Source organism: Hemicordylus capensis, chromosome 3 (genome assembly GCF_027244095.1).
Source record: "Hemicordylus capensis ecotype Gifberg chromosome 3, rHemCap1.1.pri, whole genome shotgun sequence".
Taxonomy (NCBI): Eukaryota; Metazoa; Chordata; class Lepidosauria; order Squamata; family Cordylidae; genus Hemicordylus; species Hemicordylus capensis.
In genome coordinates this window covers 263,860,321-263,879,541 of record NC_069659.1, presented here as the reverse complement: position 1 = coordinate 263,879,541, position 19,221 = coordinate 263,860,321, and the positions used below count along the sequence as shown (strand labels likewise).

Genomic DNA, 19,221 nt, shown 5'->3' with positions numbered 1-19,221 from the left:
ATCCTCCTACTTTAACACTTTCCCCCCACTCTCACCCATATTATTAATACAAAGACAGTGTGGTTGTTCTTGATACCTTCATTCAAGGGGGTGGTGGTATCTTTGCATTAAACATCAAAATATTGTTTTCTTCTTTTTGCCTTACATGAAACATGCTTTGTGTGGAATTGCTTCGCTGCATTGTTATAGTAGCTAAAATCGGAAGTCTCTTTGCCATGGAATTTACTTGTCCCCCATTAATGATAGAGTTACTAGGGTGCTTCAGCACAGACACTAAAGTTGGTCCTTCAATGGGGACCCAATTATTGGTGAATCTACAAATTTGTGGCTGTGAGTGTGTTGTGGTATATGGAATGTGACATCTGAAATCTGGTAGCTTGGGCAGAATACTAAGTGTCAGTTCTCATGATCACTTTAGCATTGTGGCTTTACATGTTTTTGTGAGTGTGTCAGTGTAGTTGCATGGTGTCCAAAGTCTGCCTCTTTCCCACTGCATCACTCAGCTGGGTCACACAGCAGACTGTGAATCAGCCTCCGTGTCTACAAAAATCAAGTTTTGAATTAAAAGTCATTAATAGAAAACCAAAAACTAAAAAACCTACCAGATATAAGCAGCAGATAAAACATTAAAATGCCTCTTTGAAAATGTGTTTTTAATTGGTTTTTCAAAAACACCGAGAGAGGGAGCATGGCACAGCTCTTTGAGGAGCTGGGGGGCCACAGCCGAAAAGGCCCTGTTGCTAGTCCCCACCAACCGGATCTCTGTTAGTGGCAGGGCCATGAGCAGGGCCTGAGATGCCAAGCAGAGTGCCCTGGCAGTTCATATGTATGAATGCGGTCCGACAGGTACTCCGGCCCCCAATTCTATAAAAGTACATGAAAAACAAAAATGTAATTGTATAAACATTTGAATTATAAAGAGTATAACAGTAATTGTGCATAGGAAAGTACAATAAAAGCTGTAACTCTCCCTCACGCGTGCCCACATACACCCTTCTGTTTCTCTCGTGCCATCCTTGACTCCAAGAAATGATTTTTTAATAATTCTTTTGTTCACACCTCATACTAATCTTTCAATTCTTGTGCTCCAGAAATTGACTCTACACCAGAAAGTCTTGATTAATGAGCAACTCTGTTTGACCTTGTACATTATGCAGTATAAAATAATAATTTTTTTAGATGGTGCTACTAACATGACCTAAAGTACAGAAGACTGCAAGAGGAAAAGAACGGCAGCCAGTGAAGTTCCAGCTTCTCTCTTTCTATGTGTCTTCTGTATAACTGTTTTCAGCATAATAGGTTGAAGTCCTTTTAAGGAGTTGCTGATGGAGGAGCAGTTACTGAATAAGGATTTCAGTATGAATTGATTTTACTATGGTAGCTGCGTTGTACAAATCTGTATTTTCCTGCTAATTCTGTATGCATTTCCTGCTAATTCAAGGTAAAACAGTTTCTTTTGTTTTTAAAGGAAGGAAGCTAGTGTTGTTCCTTTAAAAGTAGGTATGCTTCCTTGAGGAAAATTGAAAAACATCAGGAATATGTAGTTGTCCGACCTTACAGAGAATAATATCATCAAGGCTTTTAATTGAAGCAGTAATTACTTACAGGTAAATGTCCATATAGCGTCATCAAATTGTCAGCTAGTGCATTTTCCTCAGTCCTTAAATATATTCTATATTTGGCTGCTTTCTGCACTTAGAAATACCTACTGAGACCAGCACCAGGTTACTCAGGGCCCTCGGCCGTGCAGTGGTATGGATGCTTAGGGGCTCTGGAGCGAGGGGGAAGATAAACAACAACAAAAATGTTTCTTCCCTGTAGCACATGCACAGCATTACTCTGCATGCCAGCCAGTATTTTGAACAAAACCTTTACATTCAAACTGATTTAGCAAGTTACCCCTGCTAACTTGGCAAATAGGCACCTTTTAACGTGGTGATTGTCTTTATTTAGCACGGGGAGAGTAACTGGCCCTATCCACCCCCAGCACAGTACTTCAGTGACTGTTGCTGGTGTCCATCTTAAGTTTCTTTTTAGATTGTGAGCCCTTTGGGGACAGGGATCCATCTTATTTATTTATTATTTATCTGTGTGAACCGCCCTGAGCAATTTTTGGAAGGGTGGTATAGAAACTGAATGAATGAATGAATTTCCAAGCTGACCTAGTAATAGGAATTTCAGGCAGGTGGTATTTAGAATTCTACTTGCATGCAGGAAGGTTCCCCTGTCTATCTAATTCTCTAAGGTGTACCCATGGCTAATCTTGTGTGTGGCAGCTCTCACGAGAGTTCCCAAGCAGAAGCACCTGATTGGGTAGTGGGGATTCCATACGCAGATAGGGAGGAAGAGCCTGTGATGGTTAAGGTTAGTTGGAATGCAACTGTTACTGGTTGGAAGATGTTCTCGATTGTAGAGGAGAGGAATCTATACATATAAAAGGAATATGGGCAGGGGTCTGTGAAGACTGGGGTCGTGAGGGAGGAAAGAGCCCCTTCAGTAGAAGGAGGCTGCCTTTGTGTGAATTAGGTGAGGAAACAAGATGAACAAGATCTGTTAACTCAGGAAGGCGGGGAGAGAGAAAAGGGAGGGGAAGAAAGACAGGGGGAAAATGAGTGGAGGAGAGAGAAAGAGAGAGAAAGAAGGGGGGAGAGAAAGAATGAAGGGTGAGGGATGGGCCTGAGCCTGTCAGCGGCCTGAGGGGAATGAGTGGCTGTGGTGGTGGCAGCAAAGAAGGGCCTGGTCAACTGCTGCTGCTCCTGTGGGGAGGTGCAGGAGCAGGGCTCGGGTGGGAGGTCTGTGGGGATAGGGAGTTCCAGTTTGGCCAAAAGGCACCAGCAACACTGCAGCCACAACCAAGAGGGGTGAGGGGGATGGAGTAAAGGGATGGAGGAGTGACCAAGAGAGGTGAGGGGATGGAAGCAACGGGATGGAGGAAGAGCAGCAGGAGTGCCACTCAGGTGAGGGTGGAGAGATCTTGGAGGTGAAGTGAGGGGAGCAATTAAGTATTAGAATGCAGGTGCTCTGAGCGGGTCAAACTAGTTTATAATATTACTGAAAGAGAGTTCTGTAGTATGTCTGTGAAAACCTTGGAGAAGCATTGGCATTATGGTCCAGGTTACCTTAGAGAGCACCTTCTTCGGTCTGATCCCCACCACACGCTAAGATCATCTGAGGAGGTCCAGCTCCAGTTGCAGGCCTTCTCTGTAGCCGCTCCTGGACTGCGGAATGCGCTCCCTGCAGACATCCGTAATTAGAATACTTTATTGGAATTTAGGAGAGCTCTAAAGACCTACCTGTTCGGCCTGGCCTTCCAGTGCTCTTAAATTGTTTTAAAGGGTCTTTGATGTTTGTGAACCGCCCTGAACTATTTTGTAAGGGCAGTCTAAAAATCAAACAAACAAACAAACAATGTGTCACAGTATTGAACTGTGTTTAGTTTGATCTTTGCTGTGCAAATAGGGCTGTAGATTAAGCAAGCCTGGACAGATGGGATTATGCTAATTTAATTTGGATGTGTATGTTTGCTTCATTAATTTTAGTTTACATATGCAGGCTGTCAAATAATTTGGAATTGTTTGGAAAATATTGGATGTGCAAAGGGCAGTAAACTAAGGGAAAGCAGAAGCAACAAGCTTTAAAATAGATGGGGATGGGATGCAGATAAAGGTCTGAAAATCACTTAATTTTCCATCTGTTGTCTTGTAAGGCCAGAAAACCAGCTGATACAGCAACAAATGCAGATGTGATGCTATCATGCTTTTAGGGGTGTGCAATTGGATTCAACCTCAAAATGATTTGGGTAGAATCAGGGGCAATTTGCTGATTTGACCTCAAATTGAATTGCCTTCAAAATCTGCCCTATTTGAGATAAAAGAGAATCAAATGTGTCCTCTGAGGTGGGCAGACATGCTAAGTTTGAAGCGGAGGGTTGGTCTACCCACCAACTCCAATTGGTAGATGAGTTCACACCAGAAAAAAACCCCATTGAGGCCTGTTTTTCTAGCAAAATGGGTCTCAAAATGGCACTCGGGTCACTCAAGTCAATTTGCGTGATTTGTTGAGGAAGCCGGCCAAGCCAGCGATATTTAACGAATCAATTTGCTGGTTCTGCAATTAGATTAGACTTTATGAAGAACTGCAGAATCTGATTTGTGCACACCCATATTTACTTTATATCCAGTGGGATTGTTTTTCATACTTTTAATAGCTGATAGGGCAATGTGTATATTGATCTGCAGTCTTCCTTAGAAGTGGGAGGTACACAGTTTCTCACCAGTTCACCATCTGCTAATTGAATAGTGGCAGTGGGACACAGTATACAAGTAGTTGGAGGCAGGATAAAATAGGGTTTTTCTAATTATTTTTTTACAATCTAAGTTAAATTATTTTGTGGTTCTTTTGTTTAAAAAATAAAAAAGGTTCTTAAAGAAAAATAGCATGGTTTAAAAGGAAATCTGAGTTTAATACAAACTAATTAAAATCTATACTTAAAATATGTTAAAACTGAATTTCAATTCAATTCTGGTTTGCAGAGCTCATTCAGATCCTAGTTTGCTATTACTTCTGAACTGGCAAACCATGGTTTGGTCAAACCATGAAGTTATTCATTAAGCTGTCTAAAGGGAGGAAGTGGAGGAGGGAGGATGTGAGCCTAGGGCTTGTGTTTGATCCTCCAAACCATGATTTGGAAATGCTTGTATTCTGTGTAAAAACACCATGTGGTAAAATATGTGAATTCTGAGATTGAGCATTATTACCAACACTGTTACATGTTAGTTATTGTGAGCTTTCTTCTGGACCCAAGAACTTGCAAGACACGACAAATATGAGTTTCCAGGAAATGCATCCTGTATCTCCCTAGAAATAATCAGATCTTTAGGTGAAGTTCTGCATGGTATCTGTCATGTGTTTCTTTCTTAAATATAAAATATGTATGATGACCCTACAAACCAAATGGCATGGAGAAATACTATTTTGCCCTTGCATCTTAAAAAGCTGTTAACAGTTATAGCTCAATCCAACTATATTTTATTTCACCTTCAATCACTGCATTGTCAAAACCATCTTTCTGTTTTCCCAAGCAAGTATAAAAACAAAAAGAGAATCCAAGTGTTTACATTGCTTAACTTCACAAACCTTGTTTGCATTACCACAACTTCCCATATCTTAATTAGCCAGCTTCTCACAGTTGATGTAGCCATGTTTTAGCTATACCAGTTTTTGCCGCTATAATGGAACTAGATATTGATTTGATTAATAATATCCTGAATGTTGCTTAGCACCTGCACTACAAGGACATTGGCCAGGATATAACTGGTGGCAATTTGGGCAGCATATAGAATCTAAATGTAGTACTAATTTATCTGTGAAGACCCCCCTAGCAGATGTGAAGACATGTACCTTTATCTTTATACCCTTTCCATATTTTTCTTCTAAAGAGGTAAACGTGCAGGCAGGGTCATTTGGGAGCTGGGATGAGTGAGGAACTGCCACAATATGGCCTTGTAATAAGTTTCTAATGTTAAACAATTAGAAGCTAAGCTTCCAGTTTTCCAAGGTGGCTTGCAAATAAAAACAAAAATACAAAAAATATTAATTAGTAGCCATTATGAAGGAAGCTGTACAAACTCTTACTATGAGGGAAGAAAAGGAAACTGAAATCTTGACTTGGTTCAAGATGAAAATATATTTGAGCCTGCTCTGCTTCAAACCTTCATGTAATCATGCAGATCCATATGTCCTATGAAGTGATGAGGGGTTTATGAGATCTTGCCCATGTTGCCAGAATGGTCTTCTAACAGCCTCTGGTTTTGCATAAGACTCCAGTCTTTCTAACATGCTAGATCATATATAATAGTATTTTTCCTAATAAGCACAATAGCATTGAACTTGTGCCACTGTGTCTGGCGATCTCTTGATTTAGCAGATGATCTGCGGAAGAAGCTTGGCTATGCTGTTTTCTGGTTGGAAAAAATGTGAGACTTGTTTCAGCAAACTGTTTTTAAAAATCAGATATGTATGGGTCTGACCCTAAGGAATATAAAATATTGTTCCCCAAGGAAACAATAAGATATATAAAATATTGTTCTCGGCACAAGGCTTCACAGAATATTGTCTAGTGTTTGGCCAGGATCAGAGGGACTATCAGTTGACTAGACCCAGCTACAGATTTGTTGTTTGCTTTTCATATTAAAGTGAGAATAAAACTTATTTATGGGGGATAGAATGTTTGGCTGTTGCTGCTGAGCGAACAGGAACAGCCAAACTCGAAATTCTTGAGTCCATTTGCATAAAATGAGTGGCATAGTTTATAAGGAAAAGTTATGGGTTCAAACGGAATGGTTGAAAAATCTGTCCACACGTAATTTATCCTAGAAGATTCTGGAGCAGGCATGGTATTTTTAAACTATCCTTGGGAAACTTAGGGACCATATTCCTTTTCTACCTGCTTGGCCCCAAATTTTCAATTTCTGCCTATATCTTTAAGGTATTGTGCTGAAATGTCATAACTTATTCTGACAGTGTAATTATACCTCCGCAGGCCATTGCAGTGTTGAGAGATTTTAAAAGTTTCATATATAGTCCATCTGTTTGTGAGATGATAGATCTTCCTCTGCATGGCTCGTTAAATAAACTACTTTTATTAACTCCTGTAAATCAGATGGCGTACATCCTTTTAAACAAGTGATACAAACATGTTGCAAGAATTTATTAAATATGGAAGTCATGCCACTTCCTCAAAGATAGTATTGGTATGTTAATTCTGTAAATCAATAGTAGGTGAAATGCTTAGCATTTTTTGTATGTTTAACAAATCTAATTTAATGGTTCAGGACATGTCCATGCATGTGTACGCACACAGTTCCTACATTTGTGTGCACATAAGCATGCAGATAAGCCTTTCCTATCCTAGGTATGCATTTCTGTAAGAAGACACACCTCTTACATTTCTGTATGCATCCTAGTATATATCTCTTGCATGGAGCCTTCCTCCTGAGTATTGAGGTGATGGCTGTGGTCAGGAGAACTTTTGTGCAGCTTCAGCTAGTGTGTTGGCTACAACTCTTCCTGGAGGAGGCAGAGGCAGATCTGACTCCCTGGTCACATTCTTACTAGATTGCTGCAATGCACTTTCCATGGGAGTTGCTTAGAACAGTGTTTCTCAACCACCGGTCCCTGGACCGCTGCCGGTCCCCGAAGGCTTGAGTGCCGGTCCCTGACTGGGAGTCAACCCCCCCAAACTGAAATCAAGGCACTCACTTCCTCAATTTTGCACATGGCACGGAAGAGGAAGAGTATCACGGAGGCATGGGACCCTTCTTGTGCCTTGCCTCCATGTGCTGCTGAGATCTTCCTACAGCTATCTTATTCCCTATCTTTACAGCTTCAAACTGTATGCGGTGCGGGGGCATGGAGGAAAAAGTATGGCAGTGGGCGCCACTTGAAGGGCTGCTGGTTCTTGCATGCTCATTGTTTGCAGCCAAAGGTTGGTTGATTGAAACCCAGCTGCCTGTTATGGTCGAGGCGCCTTGAGAGGGAACGCTGTTTCCCTCTTGCATCAGTGGGGCTTGCTTGTATGTTGTTTTCATTGGCCCCATGTAGCTTTTGAATTTTTCTAATGGCCCAACATACCCTCTCCACTGAGTAATCAGAAGCACCTCCACCCCCACCCCGCACATACTGAAGACATACTGGAGACAAATTTGTTCACCCAGGCTTTTAGATTCAGGGGTTCTCAACCTTGGGTACCCAGACATTGGTGGACTTCTACTCCCATAATCCCCAGCCATAATGGCCAAATGCCATTGTTGTTGGGGGTTATGGGAGTTTAACTGAGAGACCCAAGGTTAAGAACCCCTAATATTCCATGTTTGCAAAAGATTCCAAATTTAATTATTTTAATGCTTATATTATTTTCATTCTAAACTGCCCAGAGATGCATGTTTGGGGCAGTATAGAAGTCTGATAGAGAGATAGATAGACAGACTTGAAACCCCTTTACTAACTGCTGGTCCGGGAAACTGCGCATGAAGAATGTAGCGGTCCTTGAAACTCTGCACGAAGAATTTAGCGGTCCTTGACTCCAAAAAGTTTGAGAAACACTGGCTTAGAAAAGTGTTCAGAAACTGCAGTGGGTACAAAATACTGCAACTGGAATGATGATGGGCCAATTTCTTTGTGCAATTTGCTCGCAGTTTTTCTGAGCCCAACTGAAAGTACTGGTTATCACCCTCTAAAGCCCTAAACTGTTTGGGACTAGTATTTAAAGGACCCCCAACTCCTGTGTGGTCTCTCCTGCTTGTTGCAGTCTTCAGGAAAGGCTCTGAGCCATTTCTACTTGCCATCAGAAGTGCAGTTGGTGGGAATGCAACAATGCCAACCTTGCTTGCAGCTCCTGGACGAACTCATTTTCTTGGGAAGCTCATCTTGACCTTATTGAACATTGACTGTTTAGTGAAGGCCATTTTATTTCAGTAAGCATTCAGTATTGGCTAGTTGAACCAACGAATGGTGGTTTTGTTGAGGCTCCTGGCTTTGTTGTAGATTTTGATCTGCTTTGTTCTGTTAGTCTTGAGCTAACAGAAACCCAGGCAGATGTTGCACTAGCACAAGGACACAGTATGTTGAGAGAGAGAGAGAGAGAGAGAAATAAAAGGAATGTCTGTGTTATCAGAAGATATTAAGTTAAATCTATTTACCATTTTGCATAAACAAAAATCCAAAGGCAGTTATTAATACATTAAATTAAATTAAAAATAGTACAAATATTAAAAATACAAACCTTGTAAGAAATTGAAAATAAATCCCCGATCAGCTTTCTCTCATTTTTTTTCATCTGTGTGCGGAATGAATTTTTGTTCTGGGCAGCAGTATCAAAGTAGTGTGCGCGCATGTGCATTCAGGGTGGGGCCTTCCCACCTGAGTGGGATCTAAAATTTGCTGAGCTGACATCCAAAAACGTGTGAGCGCGTGCATGTGTGTATGCCTTAGAGCAGGCCTTCTCAACTTCGGCCCTCCTGCAGATGTTGGCCTACAACTCCCATAATCCCTGGGTATTGGCCACTGTGGCTAGGGATTATGGGAGTTGTAGTCCAAAAACAGCTGGGGGGCCTAAGTTGAGCAGGCCTGCCTTAGAGCGAACACTGCACCTAAAAGAATAAAAAGCAGCATGCAAAAGCAGCATCAACAAAAAAAGAAAATAGCTTCCTTTCTATAAAAGCTCAAGTAAAAACCAAGTCTTTACCGGTATACTAAAAATTGTGAGGCTTTTGTGTAACAGGTTGTGTACTCCTGTAGTGCAACACCCTGCTAACTAGGCAAAGATGCACTTTCAAAGTGATGTTTCTCTTAAACTTAGCAGGGGGAGAGCAACTGGCCCTGCTTAACTCTGGTACAGCATTCGTCCAGTGGTGGTTGCTGGTGGTGTCTTCTTTGGTTGCTTCTTAGAATGTGAGCCCTTTGGAACCAAAAACTACCACCTTTTCCTTCTGTGTAAAACACTTTGAGAAGTTATTTTGGTCAAATAATGGTATATTAGAAGTAGCAGGACCCCTGCTAACTGAGCAAAGAAGCAGCTTTAAAAAAATGGTAATTCTTGAATATTTAGTAGGTGAAGAGCAAATGTTCCCTATCCAACAGCAGAACAGCATCCCTCCAGTGGTGGTTGCTGGTGTCTACCTTAAGTTTCTTTTGGGACAGAGAACCATCTTATTTATTATTTTATGTAAACTGCTTTGAGAATTTTTACTGAAAAGCGGTATATTTACTACAAAAAATATTTGTAGTAACCATATATTTCCTCAAAAGATCTTCCACCAGCAGTTGTCTAGCATTACAGAATACTGCAATTTTGTGCCGCTCCGCCAACTTAAGTGTGCACAGCTTTGCTTGTACTAGCACAACATTGTCTGGATGTTAGCCTTGGTTTTATTGCAGTGTTTAATGTGTATTTGTGTTCATGTTCTTGAATGCTTATTGTGTTGTTTTTTAATTCACCGCCTTGAGGACCCTTTTTGTTGGAAAATAGCTTATTTTTTTAATATGAATACATAAAGAAGATTTCTTGGTTTTTTGTTTGTCAGTTCTTATTCATTCAGCTTACCTTCAGCTTGGAGGTAAGTAACAATCCTTTTACAGAAAGACCATATTGGTCCCAGAATGGCTGTTCATGCAATTATTGTTAATTAAAGGCTAATAGGATATGGGCAAGCAAATAACATAAGTGATCAAGAATTCTAATGTTTACCCTCATTTTCTGTTGCTAATTCCATTGCCCCACATCTTCCTTCCTCCCCCAGGTTGTAATTTCTAACCCTCATTTGCTTTTGCTCAGTCCCCTAACAAATATGAAGAAGGACATCACATTGCTGAAACCTGTTGCTCCTATAAAGAGAATATAACTTCTAGCAAGGTATTTGAAGTTCTGGTTTAGTGTGGTGCTCTTGTAGCAACTAATGCTTCCCAGAAACTGAGTAAACTCATTGTCATTTAAAACAGAATTTCATGAAACTGTGTCAGACAGCCCATGAACTTGCAATTCTAACTGTCCTGAAAGTGGCTGACACATGAGTACAACCTTTTCCTGAAAATGATCTACTGAAAATTATGTGTTCACTAAATGAAACTAGCTATGCAACAGTTTCGTTGCATACAAATATAGTAAGCAAACATTTCTCACTCTTGTTTTGCAGTGTAATGTTCAAGTTCAGAAATGCCTTATGTGGATCGTCAAAATCGTATTTGTGGTTTTCTAGACATTGAAGAAAATGAAAATAGTGGGAAGTTTCTGCGGAGATACTTTATATTGGACACAAGAGAAGATAATTTGGTGTGGTACATGGATAATCCACAGGTAAATAAATTTTGGAAGAATAAAGTTTATATTCTTGCTATTTAAATTCATTCTAAAAGCAACGTTTTTAACTAGAATATTTAAATGGAAATTTCAATAAGTCCAAATATAATACTTGTATTTTTTATTGTGCTAGATATTCTTTTACATTCACAGATCAAAGTTTCTTCATTGCCATTTGAAGTCTAGATACTATATGGTTTGAGCCTAGCAATATTTATTTGGAAATAACTTCTGTTGTTTTCAGACGAAGAAAAGGTCATAGTAATGGTATATTTGATAATGGCACTTTACAGCAGACCATTTTGGTGGGTGCTCTTGATTTTATCAATTTCATCTCTCTCTCTTCAAAGATACCATTTGGTATCTAGTAGTTGACCAAGGTAATAAGTTATAACCTAGAGGATCATTTATATGGCTCATCTATTTTTATTGTTTGAAGTTTTTACTACTATAACTGTCTAAATATATAAAGACACACGCACACACACACGCGAACCCTGTAATTCATGGGGGTTCCATTCTGTGGGGGAAGGAGAGGTGGCATGGATAGTGAATCTGCAGATAATGGTGCATTTGGGCTATGGGAATCGGGGGGGGGGTTAGGTTCCTGGACTGAGCAAAATAGTTCCAAAATCACCCCCAAAACCAGTAAACAGGAGAAATAAAGTGCTCTACTGTGCTCCAGAGTTGCCCACAGGTGAAAACGGTGACAAAAATTGTGGTCTCCCCCATTTTTAAAGTAAATGAGCCATAAAATCGCTCCAGAAAATAAAATGGGAGCTGAAAATGACCTCTGACGTAACTTTGGCCCACCCTCAACCCACGGATATGTGGTTTAATCCACAATTCCCCGCTCCCCCACATATGCCAAGGTTAGGTGTCCATTACTTGACAGTAGATACACAACCTGTGATTAACAAGGTTCTCCTGTACACCCTGTTTTGTATGAGCAACAAAAAGTAACTGAAAATAAAGTAAAGAATAAAATATTGATATATACAACTTAAAACTATGAGACTCATAACTGCAACAAATAGACAAAACATCCCAGCACATCAAAGAACAGCAACAGTCATTCATCCCATCCCAAAAGCCTTTCAGAAAAGTCTTAACTTGGTGCCTGAAGAAGTATAAAGGAGGGACTTTTTCAGGTAGGAAACTGCAAAATGTTGGTGTCACTACTGAAAAGATTCTGCCCCTAATATGTGCTCTCCTCACCTGTGGAGATATTTACAGAAGGGCTGCAGATGCACAACAGGGTGTGCAGGAAGGTACTTATGGGCAAAGGGGACCTTCAGGTACTGAGGTCCAGGCTGTTAAAGGCTTTAAAGGTGAGGTCTGGCACCTTGAATTGTAACCAGGAACAATGAGACAGTTTAAGTAATATATTCCCAGCAAGGAGTCTTGACCAGTAGCTGTGCAGCAGCATTTTGTGCCAGAAATTCTGAATTTTCTGAAAGTTTTTCAAAGGGAGTTCCATGTAAACCACGTTACAATCCAATCTGGAGATGACTATGGCATGTCTAGGTCAGGCTTTTTGATGAATGGTCACAACTGATACACCAATCTGAAGAGCAGAAGAGAAGACTCTCAACACTACCTTTTGACCCCACCTTCAAGGAATGAGCATAGCTCATTATAAACGGTTTGGCTCTATTGAGAGTGATTATGGGGAAAAATTGGAAAAAAACTGCAGTTGCTACGCGATTGTTGTTTTTTTTTTAAAAAAATAAAATAAAATGCCTTTATACCAATCCTTCTCTAAAAATGTGTTGTAGCCCAGAAGGAGTCTTAACTTTAACTCCAGATAAGATGGAGACACTTATTGTGCGGGGTTGAAACTCAGGAGACTATTTTGAACTGCTGGTTCTGGATGGGGTCACGCTCCCCCGGAAAGAACAGGTATGCAGTCTGTGGTTGCGTCTGGATCCAAATCTCTCCCAGGTGTCCCAAGCTGAGGCAATGGCTAGAAGTGCTTTTTATCAGCTTCGGTTGATACACCAGCTGCGTCCGTTTCTTGAGATGAATGGCCTCAAAACAGTGGTACATCTGCTGGTAACTTCTAGGCTGGATTACTGCAATGCGATCTATGTGGGGCTGCCTTTGTACGTAGCCGGTTCAGAATGCGGCAGCCAGATTGGTCTCTGGGTCATCTAGGAGAGACCATTTTACTCCTGTGTTGAAGGAATTGCACTGGCTCCTGATATGTTTCCAGGCAAAATACAAGGTGCTGGTCGTTACCTATAAAACCCTAAATAGCTTAGGCCCTGGGTATTTAAGAGAAAAATGTCCTCGCCATGAGCCCTGCTGCCTGCTAAGATCATCTGGAGAGGTTCGCCTGCGGCTGTCGCCAACACGTCTGGCGGCTACTCGGGAATGGGCCTTCTCCGTTGCAGCCCCTGGACTTTGGAATGTGCTCCCTGTTGAAACAAGAGCTTCCCCATCTCTGGCAACTTAAAAGGCACTAAAGAAACATTTATTCACCCCGGCTTTTAATTTGATTTATAGTTTTAAATAATTTTAATACTGGGTTTTAAATGTTGTTAATCTTTTAAATGATTTTAATTGTAAACTGCCCAGAGACACAAGTTTTGGGCGGTATAGAAATAATGTAAATATAATTAAAATAAAACTAATGCAGTTCCAATGATGGGTACGGCAGGGATGTGTATTAGCGCCCCATTTGTTTAATTAGTCTATAAACAACATGCGTCATCATTTTGGAATATCATTTCCCAAAACTGGCTTGGAAAGAAATTCCTATACTATCATATGCTGATGATGCAGCACTGCTATTCCAAACTAAGGTTGGATTATGTAGGCTGATAATGTAGTTCTCAAGGTACTGTGAGTGAGGCTTTTACAATAAACTCTGAGCAGACTAAGGTTTTGTTGTTCTGGAAGATATGAGACATAGATGGAATGTGGATGGTCATCCAGTTGAATAAGTGAACCATTTTAATTATTTAGGAATTGGATTTCAAGCATCCCTTAGTTGGGCAAGACACAGATATATTGCCTTACAGAGTGCAGCCACTCTTTCAGCAGCTGTTCTTCGATTATTTTATACAAAAGGAGGAAGTCTTATCCCCTCAGCTTTGATAGTGTATAAAGGCAAGGTAATATCAAAATTACTATATGGAATTCAACTTTGGTATCTGGGAATGAACCAAAGTATGGAAAGTGGTCAGTCCAAGTTTCTGAGACATATTTTGAATCTGCCTAGGTGTGTTAGGAATGCTGCATTAAGATTGGAAGTTGGATTTCCCGTGATCGCTACTTTAGCTTGGGCATATGCTCTGAATTTTTGGATCAACTTACATCAACATTCAGCTTCAGTTATTTAGTCCTAATGCTGATGGATGGTTACGTCAATACTTGGCAAAGGAAACTTAATTGTAAAGCTAATTCCTTAGGATTTAATTTATCTCATTTGAGAAGATATGATTATACAGAGGTGAAAAAAACAAATCAAGAATAGATTTGTGGATATTGATTTTTAGGAAACATTGATAATGGCAAATCATGGTTATTTTCCATAAGGGCCAGATGTTGGTCTACCAGCAGGTTATTTTCATATGTTTACTATACCAAAATATAGGAAAATGTATACTTCTGGTTGATTTAATTGTCTTCCCACAGCTGCTACAGAGGGACGTGTTAAGAAATCCCTCTTGAACTAAGATTGAGCCTTTGTGAGTGGGGGCTTGTTGAAACTGTGGAACATGTTTTAATGGAGCATATTCGTTATAATATTAGGAAAAAATTATTGCTCCACTTCTGATTTTATTCCCTGGTAGGACTAGGCTTTTATGTTGTGTATCTCCTATTTGGTTCAGATAGAGCAGTAACCGAAAATAGTACCAAATACCTTGCTGCTGCCATTACAACAAGATCTCAAGCAATTACATAGGATTAAATGATGAAAGTGTATTTTATTTTTGGATATTGATCAGTATTTCATGAGATTTTGTATTTTATGAAAAGTTTTATGAAAGCTTCTGTGTTCATATTATGAGATATTATATGACACTGTTGTATATTTTATCTAAGGTTTGAAATTCTAACTAACCTATTATTGTGGTGGAAAAGTCTGTGGATCTAATAAACACTACTTTAAAAACAAAACTGCATATTATCCTTCCTAAACTCATAACCATCAGACTCCTCTCCATCACCGTCCAAAATACCATGGTCCAATCTTTTTGAAAACCCTGAGAGGTACAAGAATATCAATAGTGTCACACTTACTGACTGTCCTTCAGCACCAGTCATCCACTAGGGTGACAAAAGCAGTTTCTGACCAAAAACCAGGTTGAAAGCCTGACTGAAATGGATCAAGATCAGTCTTGTCCTTAACCACTAGCCTTTTATAACCTGGAATTTATGTTGAGGTGAGTGGTATTGGAAACAGAATCTGCAGTTCAAGAGGTGCTGAAGCCACTGCGTCACATTGACATGTGACATGGTAGCTTACAGTAAAGCATAAAATCCATGCTAAAAAACTGAAAGACAATAAAATACAATACGAGGATAGTGTGCCCAATGGGATGATCACATAGCTTCAAGAATCCTGTAGGTATCCTGAGGTGGAACGAGCTGAAAGGCAATAATCAAAACTGGACATTCTAGAGGTCTCTAGAATGACCACTGAACAATTGCATTATGGATGAGAGTGATTTTATCAGCAAAAAGTTCAGCAAATTAGCCACAATGTACTATTGATTCCACTTGCTACATTTGAGGACCACACTGTTAAAAAAAAAAAAAAAAAGTACATAACTACTCGAGAAAGCCCTTGCTGAGATGACACAGAGCATATGCAATAGTGGTGAGGGAACAGATTTATGCCATGCTATAGATCAGGCCTGAAAATGGGCTCCATCCTGTGTTCTGTTGGATTCCTTGTGAGATTTCTTCCAGCAGTTCTCTAACAGCTCTCTGAAACTCCTGTTTCAGCACCTTGGACTCCAGTAAACTGCATGTGTTCTGTGGAGCTTAAGATGTTTGGGGGTAGAGTCTACCACCAATATCATCATTTTTATATTTCACAGATTAACCAGTGAATCAGCAAACTCACCAGACATGCTACAGGAAAATCCAACAAAGTTCTTAGTTACTGAGATCAATCAGTCACTGAAGGTGACCATCCTAATAGCTGTCCTACTCTTGCAGAGTTAGATAAATGCTACAAGTTTAAACCTAAGCAGGCAATGATATATCTATGGCAAAAAACAAAAATGCCAGTCTATTCCACTCTGATTGTTCCCATTCAGCTCAGTGAAGAAACAGAGAACAAATATATATTGAGAGTATGCCCTACTTGATATATGGGGCCAAATAAGCACAGGTCTGTCCCAAATGATGTCATAGATGCTATAGAATTGTGAACCACTCTAGATGTGAGTCTTGGTGTGATCGTTAAGTAACCAAGACAAAAAGTCTTGGGGGTCCTCAGTATCACATTTGACACCAACTCAGTGAGCTTGGGAAGGGAAACTGTTGGCCAGCAAGAAGGCAGTACATTGTAGTATTAAGTGATCCCACCCGAGAATCCCTAGGCAATCCCTAACCAAAATTTATTTAAAGTAAGCAGAGAGTTGTCCAGACTTGCTGACACCAAAGGATAGTAAATTTAGGATAGTAAAATCAAAAACAGACTGCAAGGAGCTCCAAAACAATCTCTCCAAATTGGGGGAGTGGGCAACAAAATGGCAACTGCAGTTCAGTATTACACGGTGTGAAGTGATATATATTTATTCATTATGAATAATAGGCCCTGGGACTCGATATAATATTTCCCATTTCGAAGAGGAACTGTCACCAAGCTCAACCATCTGGAATCTGTCTGAGAGATAGGAGCAGAACCACTGCAAAGCAGTGTCTCCTATCGCCAACTCCCCCAGGTGATCCAGAAAGATACCATGGTCGATGGTATCAAACATTGCCGAGAGATCCAAAAGAACCAAGAGTCAAGCTCCCTCTGTCGATTCCCTGGTAAAGGTCCATCAGGCTGACCAAGGCCATCTCAACCCATAGCCTGCTCTAAAGCCAGTTTGAAATGGGTCTAGATAATCTGTTTCCTCCAAAACTGCCTGGAGTTGGTTAGCCACTATTCTCTCAATCACCTTGCCCAACCGTAGGAGATTGGAGACTAGCCTATAACTATCCATCATTGAGGAATTTAGGGAAGGCTTCTTCAGAAGTGGTCTAATCATTGCCTCTTTCAAACAAGGAGGCATCCTACCCTCCCTCAGCGATGCATTTATGATATTAACTAGACTACCTCCAACAATCTCCTTGCTAGATAGAAGCAGCCAAGTTGGGCAAGGATCCAGAGAACGAGTGGTAGGCCACACCACGCCAAGCAGCCTGTCCATGTCAGCAGGCATCACAGATCGATACTGATCTAATCTACTACTGCTGGAGGGATTGCTGGACAATAGACTGCAAGAACAGTGGAGTCCAAGTTGGCCCAAGTACAAGAGATTTTGTCCGCAAAGAACCCATTAAAAGCATTGCAGCAGAACATAGTCTCTGGAGACTGGTTCAAAATGGAAGGAGCCTGAATCAAACTCGTCACAACTTGGGACAACTCTGCTGAATGTGAACCTGCAGAAGCAATGTGTGCAGATGAAAAAATTGTGGGGGTTTTGCCACAGGTACCACTTCCACATAAACCTTCAAATGGGCTCTATGCTGTGTTCTGTCAATTTCGAGCAGAGTTCTCCTCCACTTGTGCTCCAGTTGCCTACCTTGCTGTTTCAGACCCCACAACTCCTCTGTATACTGAGGGTGCACTTTTAAAGCAGGTCAGAAGGGATGCTTAGGAGCGATCGTGTCTACTGCCCTGGTGGGTTCCCTGTTCCAGGTTCCCAGCAGGGCATCAGCAGAATCATTGTTAGCAACAACATTAAAACTCTCCAAGGCTTTTTGGAATCTTACTGGGTCCAGCAGCTGTCTCTGGTGGACCATCTTAATAGGTCCTTCACTCCTGCAGGGCTGGGTTGTGGCTGTGCAATCAACCTCAACCAGGTAGTCGTCCATCCATGATAATGGGAAACGACAGGATCCCCCACCCACAGAACACCCCTCTGATTCGAACAAAAGACCAAATCGATTGTGTGGCCGGCAACATTGAGTTGGTCCTGAAACTAGTTGGGATAAGCCCATAGTTGTCGTGGCCGCTATGAACTCCTGTGCCACACCAGACAAATCAGCCTCACAGTGGATATTGAAGTCCCCCAGCACTAAGAGCTTGGGTGACTCCAAAACCAGCAGAGAGACCAGCTCTGTCAGCTCAGTTAGGAAGTCAGTTGGGCAGCGAGATGGATGGTAGACCAACAGAATCTTCAATCTATCCCTAGTTCCCAGCCTCAGAAATATACACTCAATGTAAGTCAACTGTATTACAGGGGCCCTGGCAAGGGGGATGGTATTTCTATGAACCACAGCCACTCCAACCCCCCCCCCCGCCCACTTCCTCTGCCCTGCTCCACAACAGAGTAATCTGGTGGGAGAAGCTGAGCCCAAACTGTGCTACTAGCCTATTCCATCCAGGTCTCAGTTATACAAGCCACGTCGGCTCCCTCTCCCATGATGAAGTCATACATAATTTTGGTCTTGTTCTGAACTGACCTTTCATTGCAAAGGGACAAAGCTAGGTTCTGTGGGTAGTTGGAATTGCTCCCTGTGACCAGAGAGCTGACAGGGTAGCCTGAAGTGGAAACAGTTACTAAAGTACTAGTTTTTTCTCCCCTGTAACGGCCAGCTGCTCTGCCAATGCCAATTCTTCTATTCCCCACCACAACAGTAACAGCTGCTCCAGAGTCACCGGATGCACCCCCTGCATCACCCTACCTAAGGGAACCCAATATATTGGGGCAGATAACCCCAACTTCACACATATGTTGATGGGGACTGAGCTGTTGGGGACTGACCAGGAGAGGGATCTTGGGGTCATGGTGGACAGCTTCTTGAAAGTGTTGACTCGGTGTGCAGCAGTTTTGAAAAAGGCTAATTCCATGCTTGGAATCATTAGGAACAGGCCTGAAAATAAAAATGCAAATATCATAATGCCTTTATAAAAATCTATGGTGCAGCCACGTCTGGGCTACTGTGTACAGTTCTGGTTACCATATCTCATCCATCTTATTTATTTGTTATTTCTCTGTATAAACCGCCCTGAGCCATTTTTGGAAGGGTGATATAGAAATCGAATGAATGAATGAATAAATAAATAAATAATAAAAGAGATATTATAGAACTGAATAGGGTAACCAAGATGATCAGGGGCTTAGAGTACACCTTCCTTACAAGGTATGGCTACAACATCTGCGGCTTTTTTGTTTAGAAAAAAGACTGAG

At 41.0% G+C, this 19,221-nt stretch overlaps 1 protein-coding gene across 9 annotated transcripts in view; it reads left to right on the top strand.

Moving 5' to 3' along the window:
- Positions 1 to 19,221, top strand: part of PLEKHA1 (pleckstrin homology domain containing A1) — an 83,142-nt gene that overhangs the window by 4,423 nt on the left and 59,498 nt on the right. For 8 of the 9 annotated variants that reach the window (XM_053308589.1, XM_053308587.1, XM_053308588.1 and 5 more), the window contains exon 2: positions 10,692 to 10,852. In XM_053308589.1, coding sequence (XP_053164564.1) covers positions 10,712 to 10,852 — 141 coding nt within the window. In that variant the 5' untranslated portion in view covers positions 10,692 to 10,711. Of the gene's footprint in view, positions 1 to 10,691; positions 10,853 to 19,221 lie in introns of those variants that run through there. The other variant, XM_053308591.1, reaches the window with a different exon arrangement.